Source organism: Coenobita brevimanus, chromosome 82 (assembly GCF_032717465.1).
Source record: "Coenobita brevimanus isolate Jiangsu-jjx chromosome 82, ASM3271746v2, whole genome shotgun sequence".
NCBI classification, from domain to species: domain Eukaryota; kingdom Metazoa; phylum Arthropoda; class Malacostraca; order Decapoda; family Coenobitidae; genus Coenobita; species Coenobita brevimanus.
This window is the reverse complement of record NC_137035.1, coordinates 19,345,302-19,364,064: the sequence shown is the minus strand read 5'-3', so window position 1 is coordinate 19,364,064 and position 18,763 is coordinate 19,345,302. Positions and strand designations below refer to the sequence as shown.

The 18,763-nt window shown below is 41.0% G+C and overlaps 1 protein-coding gene across 1 annotated transcript in view; it reads left to right on the top strand.

Moving 5' to 3' along the window:
* The window catches only part of Prosap (SH3 and multiple ankyrin repeat domains prosap), a 228,102-nt gene that overhangs the window by 181,994 nt on the left and 27,345 nt on the right, over positions 1 to 18,763 (top strand). The window contains exons 6-13 of the mRNA XM_080280039.1: positions 1,077 to 1,234; positions 1,538 to 1,732; positions 4,144 to 4,210; positions 6,302 to 6,586; positions 7,603 to 7,797; positions 8,297 to 8,504; positions 15,941 to 16,136; positions 16,352 to 16,553. Coding sequence (XP_080136165.1) covers positions 1,077 to 1,234; positions 1,538 to 1,732; positions 4,144 to 4,210; positions 6,302 to 6,586; positions 7,603 to 7,797; positions 8,297 to 8,504; positions 15,941 to 16,136; positions 16,352 to 16,553 — 1,506 coding nt within the window. The remainder of the gene's footprint in view (positions 1 to 1,076; positions 1,235 to 1,537; positions 1,733 to 4,143; positions 4,211 to 6,301; positions 6,587 to 7,602; positions 7,798 to 8,296; positions 8,505 to 15,940; positions 16,137 to 16,351; positions 16,554 to 18,763) is intronic.

The window sequence follows — 18,763 nt, the reverse complement described above, 5'->3', positions numbered from 1 at the left end:
CAACAGTATGAACGTTACACTCCCTCTTCTCACTCCAGTGATAATATGGAACTACTGTCTCAAACATTCCTCTTTTCATCCATCCATCCATCATCCAATTCTCTGTTGCCCCATAAGGAGCGGAGGCGGTTAGGCAAGTTGGTCTTGACATTTAAAATGAGAATGGCCAGCCTCACCTGTCGCTGAGTGGCATTATGTGAGCAATAAACCCCAACCATCCCTTGGATATAAATCGACACAGGCTTAATCTGTTTGGAGTGCCTTAATTACCCACCAAACCACTAGGCCCCATAATTTGGTTATGTGGTTACCAACCAGCGTAGTGAATTGTTTCCTGGTGTACAGGAAACCATTTGGCTTGTCACTCAGTGTAGAATCACCCATATGCTGAAGGAAAGGGAAAGAATGAAGGAAAGGAAGAAAGACAGAAGAAGGAATGTAAAGTCACCCATAGGCAGGAGGAAGGGGAAAGAATGAAGGAAAGACAGAAGAGAAGGAAGGAGGAGAGGAAAAGGCAGACACCCTAAGCATCACTACATCGAGTGAATGGATGGTGAGCGCCCCCACCTCCTCAGTTCATACCGTCATAAAATCTCACTACAGTCATCATCAGTTTTCCTTCCAGACCATATATAGTGAATGATATAATCCCTCCTCATTCACTCTGTCTTAATCATGCATTGCTTATGTCCATAAGTTCCATAAATATCTTCTTTCATATTTTCCATGCACTCTGTTGTATAGTAAATATTTGATCTGCATATCCCCTGCCATCATGTTCTTCACTTGCCAGTTATTGTGATACCTTTCTTACCTTTTTTTTATCACCATTTTACCAAATACCAGTACTTCATGCTCAGCAGATGTGTCCTGATGGTACCATGTCATTTCCTCTCATTTCTAAGTCATGTCTGACTTTAGTTATGCATTTTGTCCAAATCATGTAACTGTGAATGTGCTTGTGCCCCTGAAGGAAAATGTTCCAATTTTGCAGCATACTGCAATGCATTGTTTAGTCAGAATTATTTGAAAAATATAGATAAATAGATCTTAGCCTAAGACTATTGTTGTAACAGATCTGGGTGCCTCACCAAACTACCGTGATGCGAGGGGGTTGACACCACTGTATTATTCTGTTACACATGCCACTGACCCCTTGCTGTGTGAGGCTCTTCTACATGACTATGCTGTCATAGGTGCTGCTGATAACCAGGGATGGCAGGAAACTCATCAGGTATGTGACAGAAACATTATGAGTGTTGTGCTGTATTGGTAAGTACCTGTACTTGTACTGTACAACATTTCATATATATCAGAACAGTTGGTACAGGTGTCTCATACTTCTGATGGAGTACCTATATACATCTTTTTACTTTATGTACAGGTTTTCACTTACTAAACTGTACTTTTCCACAACCAGCATAACATTTGCAGATACAGTACTGAAGCATTCTTGAACATCACAATCATGCAAATAGCACAGCAGCAAAAACACGTACAGTATTTTCTCTTAACTTTAACCTTCTTCGTACTGCAGGCATGTCGCAACAAGATGGTCCAACACCTTGAACACCTGCTGTTTTATGGTGCAGACATGAATGCACAGAATGCATCTGGTAACACTCCTCTTCATGTTTGTGCCGTCAACAATCTCGAGGACTGCGCCAGGGTTCTTTTATTCCGTGGCTGCAACAAAAACGCCATAAACTATGCCAACCAAACTCCATACCAGGTAATATCTAGTAGACAAGATAAGGAAATGTAGTACCAGCTTTGTATATGATTTGAGTTCGTAGACAGAGAGGGAAATACAGACTGAGAAAGACAGTTGCAGAGTTGACCTGTTGCATGCTCAAAGTAATGAGAGCATCAATTAACCTTTGCATTAGAGAATTGGATGGAAGTGCTGTGAGGGTGATCAAAGACTTCTAATATCACTTGGCAAACTTAGTTTTATTGAACATTAGACACACCCTTCAGTTATTTCCTTCCAAGTTAAATGAGGAGTTACTATACTCCCTTGTGATACGTGGTGGTTCTCATAATCCACTCACTTGATGTAGTGTTGCCTGTTTCTTCCTTCACCCAGTTCTTCGAAAGCAGTTATAAGGAACAGGGAAGTGAGCATGGAAGTAAAAAAGTCACTGCATGAGAGTATTTTGATACCAACTTTAACCTATGAAAGTGAAGCTTAGACCTTGTTGGAAGGACACAGGTCAAGAATGAGAGCAGTGGAAATGAGTTACAGTATTTGAGAGGAGCATGTGGAGTTATATGGAGAGACTGATAAATGAGGAAGTGAAGGAGTGCTGTGGTGTGGATGTGGGTGCGATAGAAAGCATTAGGAGAAATACACTGAGGTGGATTGGCCATGTGGAGAGGATGGAGAGCAAGAGACTAATGAGTAGTGTGCATGTGAGCGAGGTGGAGTGGGGGGAGAGGGAGGAGGAGGCCGAGGATGAGATGGAGAGATGGAGTGGAGAGGTATATGAGAGATGGGGATGTGAGCTGGGAGCAAGGCAGTGAAGTGGCATTGGACAGGGCGACATGGAGGTGATTTGTTTGTGGCTATCCCTTATGGCAGTGGTCCCCAACCTTTTGTAGGCTTTGAGCCACATTTACCATGTTAAATATAGTGGAGGGTGCCAGAAAAAAAGAAAAATCAAATTTACATACACACACACACACATATACTTGTATATATGTGTGTCTATATATATATATATATATATATATATATATATATATATATATATATATATATAACTCGGAGAGAAAAAAATGACAAAGATATATGTTTCCAGGGGACCCCACGGGCTCCGTAATAAGGTTCTGCAGACTACTGGTTGGGGACCTCTGCCTTGTGGGATTAAAGCATCTGACAATAGATAGATGGATAATTAGGCCTTTATAATTAATTTTTTTTGTCTGCCCTCCTCTCTTCCTATTGCTCCCATCCATCTTTTCCACACCATGTGGCTCTACACTGCGTGACAAGTGTAATGGATTCCTTTAATCCTGGAAACCATTTACATTATTGGGTGGTAATCATATAGCTAAATAACAAGGTGATGTGGGGTCTACTATGATGCTCCTGTTAACTAGGTTGAGAGATGCAAATGTAGCATCCATCTTGCAACCAAACATCCACACTCATACCCACTCCTTGCTGTGATGAGGCACTGTCTGCCACAAGGAAACTTCAGTTCACTACATGGGATGGCCTGGCAAGGACAGTTGCTTGCCTGCTCGGCCAGACAGACCAGGGTTACTCAACAACAACAACAACTTCATCCACATACTAGTACCAGCTTTCCAGTTGCTAATGGAATCATCGCTTGAACTCATGTTTCTTGATGATCTTCAAGTTGCTTGTGATTGGATATCTATATTCATGTCAAAATGATATCCTTTCATTATGATAATCGGTTTTGGGAAATAATAAAAATTAGGTTGCCCAAAGTCAGGGTAATAATCTAGCTTTCGAACTAACTTAGTTTCATGACTCAGAACTGGCTGGGTGTGTTTATGTGAAGGAGGGAGCCACCTGCCATTACAATACACTTCTTGCATAATTTGTGTCTCACTGGCTCATTCCATGTAGAAAGTTATATTAACAGCATTACATGTGGGCAAATATTCTTTGTACACAGTGCCTTCCATGTCAAAAAATGTAAGCAGTACAACCGCTTATAATCTTGACCACTGAACTTTTTTGGTCTTTATGACAAAAATATTGGAAAAAATGAATAGTGAGCAATTCACATAACATAAATCTTGTCCACGCTCTGGTGCAATACATGTGGTATTATGTTGTTTGGTGATATATGATGACTAAGTAAGGGCCTAATGTACAACAACTAGTGGCACAGTTCATTGGCCATTTACTGTTGATTGAAAAGGCCATAATCAGAACTATTTAATCACACCTCAGATGTGTTCTTCTCATATTAGCAGTTCCCTATACCTGATAAGAAAACAGTTGCAGGCATATATGTGTGGCATTTATCATTATTATACAGTATTTGTTATTCAGTAATGAAAACGGAAAAATTTTGCCAGTAGTGAAGTTAATCTTAATTTTTAAGTTAATTTTAAAGTATTGTTCGGGGCTTTTGTTAAGCATCATTCTCTTTGAAACAGGTTGCAGTCATAGCAGGGAATATGGAACTGGCTGAAGTTATAAAAAACCATAGTATGGAAGATGTGGGTAAGTATTACAGTATGGTATAGATAGTAAATAGTACAGCAGTAGGTCGTTACTGAATTAACCAAATTTCTTTTTTAATTTGTATGTCATACATTCAAATTAAAAAAGAAATTGGATAATTAAAAAAGAAATTGTCATCATAAGGTCATAGCTAACAGCGTGTTTTCATCATCTGAAGTATATTTCCCATTTTCATTGGCAAAGGAATGTGGGGATCCAGTTGGCCACAGTTTCTCAAGTAGTTTTGCTCATCCGGTGACAAAGGAGGGGAGAATTTATATTTGGAGTTTCCCCTCCTTCTCTGATATGTATTCCATTAAGATCAGAGAGCAACGTCTTTGATCTCCCCACCTAATGCAAGTGTAGAAAATTGGATCAAGATTTTTTTCCCTGAGGGGATGAAGTTCATATACAGCATAATTCAGAAGTTAGCCAGTATTTGTAGTTTTCTGTTCATTATATCTCCTGCCTCTAGAACAGTAATTTGTGTTCCACTTTCCCTTTCATTGCTGTCTTCATCCTTCCATTTTTAGATGGGAAGAATGTTAGGATGGTGATGGTGATGTATCACTGCAGTGAAATGCTGAAACTATTCCCTCAAGTCAATTTTGTCTCCATTCACCACCATGTTACATTTGGAGTTGTCTTCGCTCACAATACCCATCACTTTCCTATTATGTTGATTTATACCTCGCCATTCATAGACATTTACATAACTGAACTAGTCTGTTAAATCATAATATTATGCACTGTTAAGATGCTGGACAGTATTATCTGCCTACTTCAGATTTAAAATACTGTACCTCATGCCTTACCATTCATCACATGCTTCATTCCACTTTCCAATCCTTTTTGTTAACTTCTCTGACAAGTTCATCCTTATAAATACTTAACAACCATGGGACATACAGACATAACCATCCACACACACACATTTCTTATACCTATCCAAAAGAATCAGTCCGGTGACTTTCAAGTTAAAGAAGGGGTGCAAGCCCTTGTCATGCACTCCTCTTAATAAAATACATCCTAGCAAATTGATCCCCTATCAATTCCCAAGCCTCCTAACCCTCTCTGCCTTACATTTTGTCACATTCGTTTACCATCTATTCATATTCTGGGCCCACCATGCCACCTCCCACCTTCCAGCTAACCCACTTATATTCTTTTCACCATCTTATTTGTACTGTACCTGTTTTCTCCATATGATCTTTCCACCTAAGCACACACTGGCTTTTTTGCATTCAGACTTATTGTACATCTTTCATGATTCACATTATTTCTTATCCTGTTCACTCTCTTCACTCCTCACACATTCCTTGGTAACCCCATCTCCACTGCTGCAATTCTTGACTTTTCATTTTCATTCAACACTAAGTCACTTGTCAGTACAGAAAGTTGACTTAAGTGCACATAAATGGATGTAGTGGTGATCTTTCATTTTTCCTGTTTTAGTGATCATTCATAACACATTCCCATTGATCTGCATCATAAACAGCACACTAGGCATGTTGGAAGTGAAGGCTTTGTCCTCCCTCTCGTTTCAGCCTCATTCTTAAAAAGTGTGAACAAGGTCTCAAAAGCAAAATATGCATTTTCACACAGCCATGTTATAATTTTTTTTCTTATAGGTCATGGAAGCATTTGTCATAGGTGTCCCACTTCAGTAATGTCTGCTACTTACAGTTTACCATATCTGAATAAGTGAACAAACACAGTGTGCCAATTATGATTGCCAGTGGTGGGACTAAAAGATTCTAGCTAAGCATGTGGCTAGCCAGTCTGACAGGACAGCATCACCAGGATGGAAATTTTGAAACTTGTAGGAGGAGTTTCAAGTGTATAGTAAGCAGAGTTCAGTAGTTGCACCACATTCCCTAGCTCTACTTACACTGAGAGGAAATTTCTCAGTTGTACTGTATTCTGTATGTGATATGTGTTAACAGAATGAAAGTGTGTAGTTTCATCTTAAAAGGTGTCTCAGTTACCTTTGGACACGGGAAAAATGGATGTTGGCTGTGCAGAAATATATTTTAAGATTCAAGATATTTTGCTTTCTGCATGAAATCACGTACCTCATTTTTTTGCCAGTACCTTTCAAGGAACCTCCAAAGTACAACCCAAACAGAAGAATTTCTGGGGCGCCACTATCCCGGACACACTCAGACCCAAGACTGGAGACAAGTTTGGCATCATCAGGGCCGCCCACCAAGCCCCCGTCCCCCTCCCCATCAGCCCGTTCTATCCCTCCCTTCAGTTCAGCCTCTTCATTGAGTGAAACATCGACGGGTAGCGGCTCCACTTGTACGCACCCAAGTGAGATGGATTCCGAAGAGTATGCTGCAAGTGCACTTGGATCTGCCAGTCTTAATGCTGGTGAGTTGTCAGTGATAAGGATTGTTTTATCTCTGTAGTTTCATATGTTCATAGCAATAGAGACAAGAACTTAAAAAACAAGAAGGCAGTTGAAAGTTTTCCAAGTTGAGTTGCAGAAAGTGATTGATGAAAATACATTAGTGTATTTGGTAGTGTTTATGAATCCTGGGGCTCCCTAAATAGAGGAAGAAAGTTGTGTACTCAGCAGCTGAATGCAAGGCTGGAGTGGAAGTATGTACAGCAAAGACTTGAGGGGGGGGGAGGGGAAGCTAAATTGTGTTAAAGGGAGAGGCAGTGGCTCAATCGGTAGAGAGGTGGCCTGTAGTCTTAACGGACCCGGGTTCAAATCCCACTGGGGCAGGGAACAGTTTAATGATTTGAATTTCGTAAAAATCAGACTTTACTGATCTACCAGAAGAACCGCCGACATGTCGTAAAAATACCCCTGCTAATGCCAATACACCAGTCCTGTGTGAGACAGCTATAGCATGTATTCAATATGGACGGTGGCTGTTAACTCCAAAGTGGTGACATGCAGAGGTGTGCAGTATGTAGGAGGACTACTGGGCCTTGAGAGCAGGCTGTGAAGCCTATGCCCAGAGTCGGACACTTAAAATATATATATATATATATATATATATATATATATATATATATATATAATCAAGATGACAAAGTGAATGTTACAGGAAATCCAGGAAGTAGTTGGTAAACAGCCAGTTAAGAACGATGTACAGTATGAATGTTAGCTGAAGCAGATGAAGATGTAAGAGAAGATGACATGAGTACTGTACTAGAGTCCTTTAACCCCTGCTGTGTTGATTCTTTGTAAGATAATTTTACCTGCATTGTGTCAGTGTTTTATAATCAGTATAAATTGTACCTCATATGATGCCATCATTAAAATTACACACACACGCACACACGCACACACTTACTTTTCATTTCAAAACTTACATCTAAGCTACTTCGATCAGTTTGTGCTTAATTGTATGCTGTATATGTTTTTGTAACAGCAGGTGTTGAGTGCTGTGATCTGGTGAGTGACAGCTCTGGAGTGTGTACGTCCAACAGTGGCAGTGCTGAGAGTTATGATGCTACGCCCACTGACCCCACACTTTTCCACAACGGCATGTTGGTTGTGTGTCTGCAGCAGTACACCCCACACAAACCTGGACACCTGGATATTAATGCTGGTGATATTTTGGAAGGTGAGGAATGACTTGATGAAACTAAGATATTTAGTTACCGTTAAAGTGAAGGATCATTTAGAATGTTCTTTGCAAGTAAAGTTTTATGTAAACGTGGCGTACATCCTTACCTGGTGCTTTGATGTCTCTGATAGTTATAACACTGTGGTCAAGACATCACATAGGTATTTAGTTTTAGCTGTTACCAGACAGTTATATTCTGCAGAGAAGGACACTTGTCCAATAAAGCTAAGAGGAATGAGAAGAGGAGTAGAACTCTTATGGCTTAGATTCAAATATATATACATATACACACACACACACATATATATATATAACAGATTATAATATCAAAGGAAAAAGCGGAGTTGATTGCATGTTTATGTCCAGGTCTGACCATAAAATAAAATTTTCTGAAAGAAAACTAATTACCTATATCAGCTGATGACACCTAGAAAATAAGGGAGAACATTAGATACTGATTAAATATCATTAATACCATGTTACCGTGGGGTTACAGTGACTGGCAGTACGGATGATGGACTGTTGGAAGGATCGCTTCGGGGGAATGTGGGTTTATTCCCACCTCACTGTGTTCAGGAAGTACGGCTAAGGAACCCCCAGGCTGTACGTGAGTCTCTCATGGCACCACAGGTAGCAAGAGTACAAGGGCGTCGAGAGATGTTGGTCCACCAGCAATATGGCACTGCACCACGGATCAGAAAGCCGTGAGTATCAACATTGTTTATTATTTATGGATACAGTATAGTTACTGATCATTTCTTTTATTACTAAAGTGCTCTCTGGGTCAGCAGACTTGAGTTTGAATAATTCCCCGATTATCCAGACGGTCCGTATCCGGCCATGCTCTGTATCCGTTCATTAGGCCTTGGCTCTATTATAACTATCTGGATTTATTTGTCTGTAACTGGACATAAAAGTGACGGCTTCGGTGTCCCGCCAGCCTACAAAGTAAAAAAAAGTCTGTTCCGTGGCTCAGCAGCCTCTTTGTACACGTGCGGATAACAGACCATAACGCACAAGCTGAGCGAGAATGGCTGTGTGGATCCTTACCGTATGGTCGAAATCACCTGGCCACCGCGATCACTGGTAACACACAGGCAGTGTGCGAGGAAGACAGAGCATAGCCTGCAAGCTGAACGAGATTGGCTGTACGGATCTCAACTAAATGTTCGAAATCCCCCAGCCATCCTGATCACCGGTAACATTCCGGCAGCGTGTGAAGAAAACAGAGCATAACCCACAAGCTGAGCAGAAATGGTTGTACGGGTCGTTACTTAATGGTGAAAGTTCCCTGGGCGGCTGGATCGGTGGGAACATACTGCCCTCAGAGGAGTAACACAGAGCCTAATCCACCAGCAGAGCAAGAGATCCCGTCCACCTCCTCACCAAATGGTGAAAGTCCCATGGCAACCTCTTCCCTCCCCCCCATCCCTCCTCTTCCCTCCCCATGCTCACCACTGCCTGCCTAGTTATCTCTCTTCCTCTCTCTCAGTCCTCCTCCACCCGTGCCTCGCCAACCATCCCTGCATGAGCCTTTTTAGTTTTTTGCAACTTGTTTTAATACAGAGATAGCCTGATTATCCAGACTATATAGGATGCCCAAATAGACCAAAATCACGATTAATCCGGCGGAAACAAAACAAAAGTGCTGTTAGACTGATTTATTTACCAGTAAATGTACACTTCAAGCAGCAGAAAGACCTTACCAATTTAATTCATATTCCTCCAGCCTGTTTCTGTATTTTTCTGTCTATTTTCAGTTTGGTAAGTTACTTTTTCCTACTGAAAAATTTCCTCCCTGTTATTACCATGACGTTCCTTAAGCCGAACCTACGATAGTTTCCAGCGCAATGGAAGAAACTCAACGTACTCAAAGATGGATTTCATTTCCCAATTTCCCAGCTGGTGGTTAGGTTAAAATATTAGGTACAGTTAAGCTAGGTTTTGCCAGGTTTAGTTAATCGCCTAGGTTAAAACAGCTCCTTCTTCCATTATGTTAATGAATCAAACAAGAGTTGTCATAGCATAACAGCTGAAAACAGTGGGGAAGCAGATTTAACAAGAAACATTTATTTACCAACCCAAAAATAATCAGAAAAAAATAACAGACCATCAGGAAGAACTGATTTGGTAAGGTGCTTCTGCTGCTTAAAGTAAAGCCAATGTTAGCCCCCTCAGTGGCTATTGGCCATGAGTTCAGAAATTTGTGTGCTCCTGTGGTCATCCTGGGGACCATTTTTCAAAGTTCTAAAATCAATTACTTTTTCTTACAGATGTGCAAATACTCATCTGGCACACCTGGCTTTCCCCCCCACCCCCCAAACCCATCCTGTGATTTGCTATGATTTATGAAAGAATCAATATAATTATGATACATGTTAACATTAGCATGTAAACATATGGACGAAAAGGATGAAGTGACTGCCTGACTGCATGGGATGGTAGAGTAGGGTCGTGTAAACATACCAGTGACCTTTGTTCCCTTCCCATAATTTTCGTAGTTTTTTATAGCTCATTCTAACTCAGTGTCACTGACACCGGTACAGTAAAGCATTGTTCAAGCCCGTCAGCTATGAAGGAGTTAATGGAAAACATTATTGTTTATATCTATACTCTCTCTTTCACACATACACATAAGAACGAACAAAAGAATGAGCTGTAAAAGTACACTTAACCTTAAGGAGCAGAAATAACCATGCTAAGTCAGTCTGAAATGTGTTGGGCATCGCGATATCGAACAAGGATTGTGGAACTGAATGGTAACTTACGAGAACATGTGGGATGAAAGAGTAATTTTTTTCTGATTAGCAACATTTTTGTTCCATTCTTCCCCTAAAATTGTTAAACCTTTAAATTTTTGTCTAATCATACTGCCTAAAGACCTTACCAATTCAATTCATATTCCTTCAGTTTCTTTTCTGTATTTTTCTGACTATTTTGAGGATGGTAAATTACCTTCTCTGGCAGAAAGATTTCCTCTTTCTTATCATCATCACGTTCCTTAAGCCGTACCTACGATTGTTTCCGGCATAGTGGAAGAAACTTACTTATTGTACTCAAAGGTGGATTTTGTTTCCCAGTTTCCCAACATGAGCCCAAGTTAGGTTAGGTTAGGTTAAATTATTAGGTAGTTAAGCTAGGTTAGGTTAGGTTATCAGTCACCTCTCAAAACTCCACCCCATCACCCTTGTGATCGATTGTGAGCAGGAGGGATGGGTGAGGGTAGGCTAACGTTCATTTATCTGTGACTCGCCTGCTAGCAACCAGATGCTTGCAGTTTAAACTGGAGCCATCGTATGGATAATTTTATGTACAGGTTGACGAATGAAGAAGTGAAGGAACGCTGTGGGGTGGATGTGGATGTGGTTGAGAAGATTAGGAGAAATACACTGAGGTGGTTTGGACATGTGAAGAGAATGGAGAATGAAAGACTGTATGTAGCTGAGGTGGAGGGAGGGAGAGGGAGAGGTAGACCGAGGATGAGGTGGAGGGATGGAGTTGAGAGGTATATGAGGGAGGGGGGGGGGGTGAGTTGGGGGGAGGGTAGTCAAATGGTGGGTGACAGAGCGACTTGGAGGCGTTTTGTCTGGGCCACCCTTTGCGGGATTAGGGCGTCGGGCTATAGATAGATAGATAGATAGATTACCGTACCACTGAACCATTTGGTCACGGCCCAGATGTTCTGAATCCTGAATAATCTAGTTTTCACTGTACTATAGGTCATATCGAAATTCCAAAAACACCCCAAAAAATCTCTTGAAATTGTGCATCTAGACATACGCTTAGCTCTTGCATAGTGCAGACAGAATTTTGCACTAGGATGTTGGAAAGTTTTTTGAAGGTATTTTTTACACTCCAACAAGTTCATTCTCAATGCATTTTTGTAGTTTTACTCATCAGTTTTGTCTATTTTTATTAGCTTAGAGTATAAGCGCCAGCAAAGATGATGGTATACAATTTATACCAATATAACCAGTTACCAGGGGGCATATTGAAATTGAAAGAAATGTTTTTCTTTGTGTCATGGAGTCAGCCATTACTCCTGCTGTCTCAGAAACTTTCTGAATTCCTATCTATCTATCTATTGCCAGACGCCTCAATCCCGTTTGGGGTGGCCACAAACAAATCGCCTCCAAGTCGCCCTGTCCCCCGCCATTTCACTCCCCTGCTCCCAACTCACACCCCCCTCTCTCATATACCTCTCCACCCCATCTCTCCATCTCATCCTCGGCCTCCCCCTCCCTCTTTCCCCCTCCACCTCACTCACATACACTCTCTTCGTCAGTCTTTCACCCTCCATCCTTTCCACATGGCCAAACCAACTCAGTGTGTTCCTCATAACGCTTCCTGAAAAGAGTTAAAAATACTGCAACTGTCATCTTTATTGATTTTTTTTGTGGACTTATGTTGTTTATGCATTGCTGTCTTAGTGTCTTGCATTACATTGGATATTCCCATGTGTGTTTTGATATCTAAATACAGCTGAAAGACTGGAGAACACTGCCAAAATTAGGAAGGGTAATGTGCATAATAGGTAGGATATTTGTGGATTATTGTTATTTATGCATTCCTTTCCTAGTGTCTAACGTTACACTGGATATTCCCATATACGTTTTGATGTCATAATACTGTTGAAAGACTGCAGAACTGCCAAAATTAGGAGGGGTACTGTGCATATTGGTAGTTTTTTATTTTTTTATAGGATTACATCACATATTGTAATGTGTGCTTTAATGTCTAAAAACAGCCGAAAGACCTCAGAACACTTCCAAAATCAGGAGGGTTACTGTAGATATTGGTACAGATTTGCACATTGTTTGTTTGTTTATTTATGCATCGTTTTCTTACGGTTTAGGATTATATTGCATATTCCCATTGTGTGTTTTGATGTCTAAGAAGAGCCTAAAGACCAGAACACTGCCAAAATTAGAAGGGGGTACTGTGCATACAGTATACAGTGTATATATATATGTTTTTTAAATGCATTGTTTTCATAGTGTTTAGGATTACAGTATATTGCATATTGCAGTGTGTGTTTGGTGTCTAGATACATCCGAAAGACCGCAGAACAATGCCAAAATTAGGAAGGGTACTGTACATATAGGTTAGGTAGGGATATAGGTAGGGTATGGATACAGTACAGGATATTGGTCCGTATCCGGATATTGCTTATATCTGGTCATGCCATTGGCTCTGTTATGACGGATAATCGAGGGATTATTGTATATTAACTCACTCACATACTGATGATGGGCTGGCCTGTCATTCATTTGTCAACCTCTGACGTCAGTGTGACAACTTTGCTCATCATCCGATATAATCTCTATAGAAGTATTTAGGGAATCATCACTTTTGGTGGATGATGGGCAAAAGTGGGCGGAGCTAAGCCTGCCATAGCTCGTGCATGCGTGCTTAATTGTTTTGCTCTGCTCAGTGTTCTGTGCGGTTCCTTGCAGGTTGGATGTACCCCCGTTGACTTCCCGCCGAACACTTATGCTCCTTTTTCTCTCGTATTTATACTGCGTTACTGTTGAAGAATATACAAAAATAATACATTATTGGAAAGGAAATTTATTCTGCTATGTATTGAAGCAAAAAATATTATTATTATTATTATTGTTATTGTTATTATTTTTTTTTGTGAATATTTTTTTTAAAGGACAGTGTAAAACTTTAGCATGTCAGCTAACTTCTACTCACTTTTTTGCATTTTATTTTGTATATATTGTCTTTTTGAATAATGTATGACAGAGCAAAACTCTTCATCTTCAAAATGAGACCAAATTGGCCTTTCTATGGTGAATAGTAACTTTCCTACAAGCATTAGAAGTAAAATATCTCTATGCGACTGTTCTGAAAGCTCTTGAGCGAGAGTTACGCGCCACAGCCAGAGTTTACGCGCACCCCATTACGTGAAAGGTTAAGTGAATGTTTTGTATTAGAACAGTGTTTTCTTAATATATCGCATGATGATGATGACGAAGAATATTCTTGTTGTTCATTAAAATCTGTTGTGTTGGTAAATTTTGAAGTAATATTGCTGCCAGCACTCCTTCAGGTAGTGCCATGAGGGACGTTTGTTTGTCCAACAGTCCAGCAAAGCAGATCTCAGATTTTCAGCGAAATATTCATCATCGTTATCGTTGGCATACTCATGTTCATTGTCTTGGTTCAGTATTGTCATGATCCTTGATGCTTACCTAGGAGATGGGGTGAGTTATTGTTAATAGGGCCTCTGGATCATTAGACCCTAAATCTGATAGACTGCATGGAACTTTCCACTTCAGCCAGGTGTCCCCAGAGATTCTGTTGAAGTTACATGCAAGGATTGTCGTGTGTTAGAGTGAGGTGGGTAACTGCATTGTGGTGTGAGGGACTGGAGTGTGGTGAGGGCATTATGCATTGTTCAAGTTTTGTATTTGCTCTCGATACTATGGCAGAAAGGGTGAGATCCACATTACAATTCATCTTGCTCTGGCAGGGGTACATGCTGAGGGATGAATGTCTGTTTGGCTGTTAATTTCAGGTACCTGTGTAGGCTGTGTGTTTGTAAAGTGTAGTGTTGGATGGTGGAGAAGGGATGTTGTTAGGCAGTCTGGGTAGTGTTGGCAAGTTTTTTAAATGGAACATAAAGATACAAGGATGAGTTGGATTTAGTGCTGATCCAGTAACTTGTATATTTCCCATGTTCATTGACTGTGAGTACTTATATTTCTTGGTGCAAGTAATCTGTATCTGTGGTGTTTGTACATATTGTTATAGTTCTTAAAGAATTTTGTGTTTTTAAGTTCTTTCATGTTTCTGGTTTCTAAGGAGGATCTCAGCCTGGACCATGTTGTTCAGATAATCTGTTTATAAAGTGTCTACAGTTCTATCTGGTGTGTGGTTTGGTGAGTTAGGATCCACAAGCAAAGAAAGAGAGAGAGAAAAAAAAAGAAATATTACACAGTATGCCAGAAACTGATGTGCTTCACAAACACTTGCTGGATAGTCATTGTCGGTGTAGAATGAAAAAAGGGATGTCATCCCTTTTCATGTGCATGTCTGTATATTGCAGCACATCATCCATCCAATTCAATCCCTTGTCAATTTTTCAAGATCCCCATCTTCCATACCTAGCCTTCTCTTACACATTTATTATATCCATTAATATTCTTTTTTGTACCGGACAATTAATACACGTAAGGTTTTATTTAAATTTCTACCAAGCCCAAGATTTTTTTATTACATTGCTCAGTACAATATATAAATACCTGGTGCTTGCATCATGAGAGACAACCACTGTGCCAGAGAGGGACTTAAGGAATTACAATTGTGATAGGTGGGCTTCCCATCATCCATCCACTTGATGTGGTGCTGTCAGTAGGTGACTCTCCACTGAGTGACAAGGCAGATAGTTTGCTGTAACCCAGAAAACCATTTACTTGGCTTAGTTGTAACCATATAACCAGGTAGATGCCTGGTGGTTGAGTGGATTTTGGCACTCAGTCTGGAGTTGATCGGTAAAGGTTTACATCTGATGGATGGTTGTGATTTATGCCTAATGCCACTCAAGGAGTGAACAACTGGTCACGGAGGTCACTCTCTGGTTGAATGTCAGGACTAGGTAGCTCAGTCCTGGACCCCTACACTCCTGATGTGAAGACCTGGGCACTACCACAACCTACCTGTACACTCACACACTGTACAGTATGCTTCCTTTACACCCAGTACAGGTGTCTAGAAAGCACTATGCCTATACTCTTTGCACATCATGCTTGCATACTTGGTTAAAGTGTTTATGCATTAATGTGCTGTGTTCATCACTGAGTAGGGTTTTTTTCATTATGTATTATAGGTAATTTTCCTGGGAATGTTAAGTGGATATGAGTGATATTGCTGGTAGTAGAAATTTTCAGCCTCCCATGAATGTTAAATTCATGAATGTCCTGACTGTTCTACAGCCATATTACAAACCTTTAAAGTTCGTAACACTTGATTCCTATTATGCCAACTCTGTTTGGTTAATGTGCCTACCAAGATATTTATATTTTACTGTCCCTCTCAACTAATTTAAACAGGATCATAATTTACTAATCTGGAAATATTACTAGTTTGACCTGAGCATGTTGAGTAATAAATGTCCCAATGTACCTAACAGTGTGAATGAGCCCCGCACAGTGGTTTTACATCGTGGTAAGAAAGGGTTTGGGTTTGTGCTTCGTGGTGCCAAAGCCACATCACCTTTGATGGAGCGACCCCATGAGCGTGGCCCGGCCCTTCAGTACCTTGATGATGTGGATCCTGGTGGTGTTGCTGACATGGCAGGACTCAAGAAAGGCGACTACCTAATTAAGGTTAGACTTAGGACTCTGTAAAGGAGGGTTTAGATTAATTGGAATTCTTTTGGAGAAACCCCGAATGCACACACAGACAAGAGACACACACTTTTAAAACCATCCTTGAATACCTTGACTGGGTACATTTGTGCAGAATATTCAATAATTTCATATACCAGAATTATCTGGTGGATGTTCACTACAGTGCAGCCTTTTTATCCTCAACCATTCAGATCAATGGAGAGGATGTGTCCCAGGCATCACATGAGCACGTAGTGACACTGATCCGAAAGTCCGGTGACCTGGTGCAGATGGTGGTTATGACACCCGGCCCACCATCATCCACCTTCACTCCCCACAAGCCACCAACTGGACACCACCACTTGGGAACAATTAGACGTGGGTGCCAGACTCTGCCCAGAAAACTCCATGCAGGTAGAAGCATGATGTCCCTTCCTTTCCCTTCCCTTATCTTGGTCTTCTTACTAACTGTCCACTCTACACTCATTATTTTTCTTTCATGTACTTTGACTGGTTCTGAATTATCATATTGTACAGTTTCTTCAGTTGGGGAAGATTTGGGACAAAGGTGTCAGAATATGGGGTTTCTGGGCTAGCCTACCAGTCATTAGCTTTGCAGTCTGTATATATAGGATCCTTTGTTTTAATGGTACTGACAGCTCTTGGGAAAGTTGTTAAACTTGGCCATTGTTGGCAGGAAGAATACAGTTCCTGTATGTCACATCAGTCAAAAGATTGCATCAGGTTTCACAGAGCTGTATCATGTAACTTGATGGCAGGGTACAGCTTTTTTTTGTACTCATCCTTGCCTTAGTTTCAGTTGCAATGTAAACCTCTTTGTCATAGGCAAGGCAGCAGGTCCAGATTTCTTGACTTGCAAAATTCATTTAAATCAAGAGGTTTAATTAAACAGCTGGTGTGAAAATTCTTCCAGCTGTATACCACTCTGTGCAATCCAGTATCGGTTTAGTTACCCTCGGTTCTCTGCTTACACCTGTGTGGATTCATAATTATGTAATCAGCCAGTTTATACCATGTAGAATGTAGCACCAGTTGAGCAGGGCAGTACTCCCGAGGTGGATGGAAAGCTGATGACAGGGAGAGCTGGAGCTCCCGTTTCATCAGCCCTTAGGATTAGTCTCTGACCATCCCCCTTTGCTGAACTTTTTCAGTGTCTCAGTTACACAGAGAGTAGGCCAGTATGCTCTCCAATACAAATTTCTCAAACTGTCTACACCAAACAACATGCATAGTACACACTACACTTCCTTTTCCAAAATTCAAAAAAAAAATCATGGCTACTCAACACTCAGCCTCGGAGTCCCGGGGGCGGAGGGGGGGGGGCATAAATGCCCCCACCTTCCTCCCCTCTCCCGGTGACGACTTGAGCTGCATGGAACCACTGTATGACTCACTTCTTCATTTCTTCAACATTCGTGGCCTTTCCTCTAACTTTTGCTCTGTTGAGCACCACCTCTCCTCCTCTAAACCTCACCTTCTCTTTCTGACTGAGACTCAGCTGTCTGAGGCAACTGACAGCAAACCCTTTTCTGTATCCTCCTACTTTCTCTATACCCATTTCAAAGCCAAAGGTGGCTGTTGTGTGTATACACACAATGACTTATCTTGCTCTCGTGTTCCAGAACTCGATTCTTCTGAATTCTCTACACTCAGGCTTTGGCTTTCCTGTCTTTCTCTGACTAAATATATCTGTGTTGTTTACTTATCCCCTAATTCTACTGACTATCAAAAATTCTTCGACTATCTTACTTCTAGGATGGAACACATTCTATCCATTTCTCCTTTCTCTGAAATCTCCATTTTAGGAGATTTCAATGTTCACCACTTTTGGCTTTCCTCTCCTTTCACTGATCCACTTGGTGAACAAGCCTACATCTTTTCTATCCTTAATGACCTAGAGCAGCTTGTACAGCACCCTACCCGTATCCCTGACCGCCTTGGAGAGAGCTCCAACATACTTGACCTCTTCCTTACAACTAATCCTTCTGCTTACACTGTTAATCTTTTCTCTCCGTTGGGCTCCTCCGATCACAACGTTATCACCTTAACCTGTCCTATCACTCCGGTACGGCCTGTGGACCCTCCAAAGAAACGTCGTCTATGGCACTTTGGAGCCGCAAACTGGGAGGCCCTCAGGCGGTGCTTCTTTGATTTTCCCTGGAATGATTAATGCTTACATGGCCGGGAGCCATCTGAGTGTTCCTTACGCATTACGGAGGTTATTCTTTCGGGCATGGAAGCATACGTTCCTTTCTCGTATCCCTTGTCTAACGCAAGAAAGCCATGGTTTAATCACGCTTGTTCTAATGCTGTCCACAACAAGGAGAGGGCCTACAAAAGGTACTGGAGCCAACCCACTTCTGAATCACATCATCTTTACATTTCTGCCCGGAATCTTGCTAAGTCTGTTCTTTGCTCTGCTAAAAATAATTTCATCCGTACTAAATGATCTCAACTCTCCGACTCAAATTCTTCCTGCTCCTTGTGGCACCTTGCCAAAAACCTTTCTAACAACTTTACCTCATCTTCCTTCCCTCCTCTTTTCTACTCTGATGGTTTTGTAACTATTTCTTGTACTGATAAAGCAGATCTCTTCGCTCAGA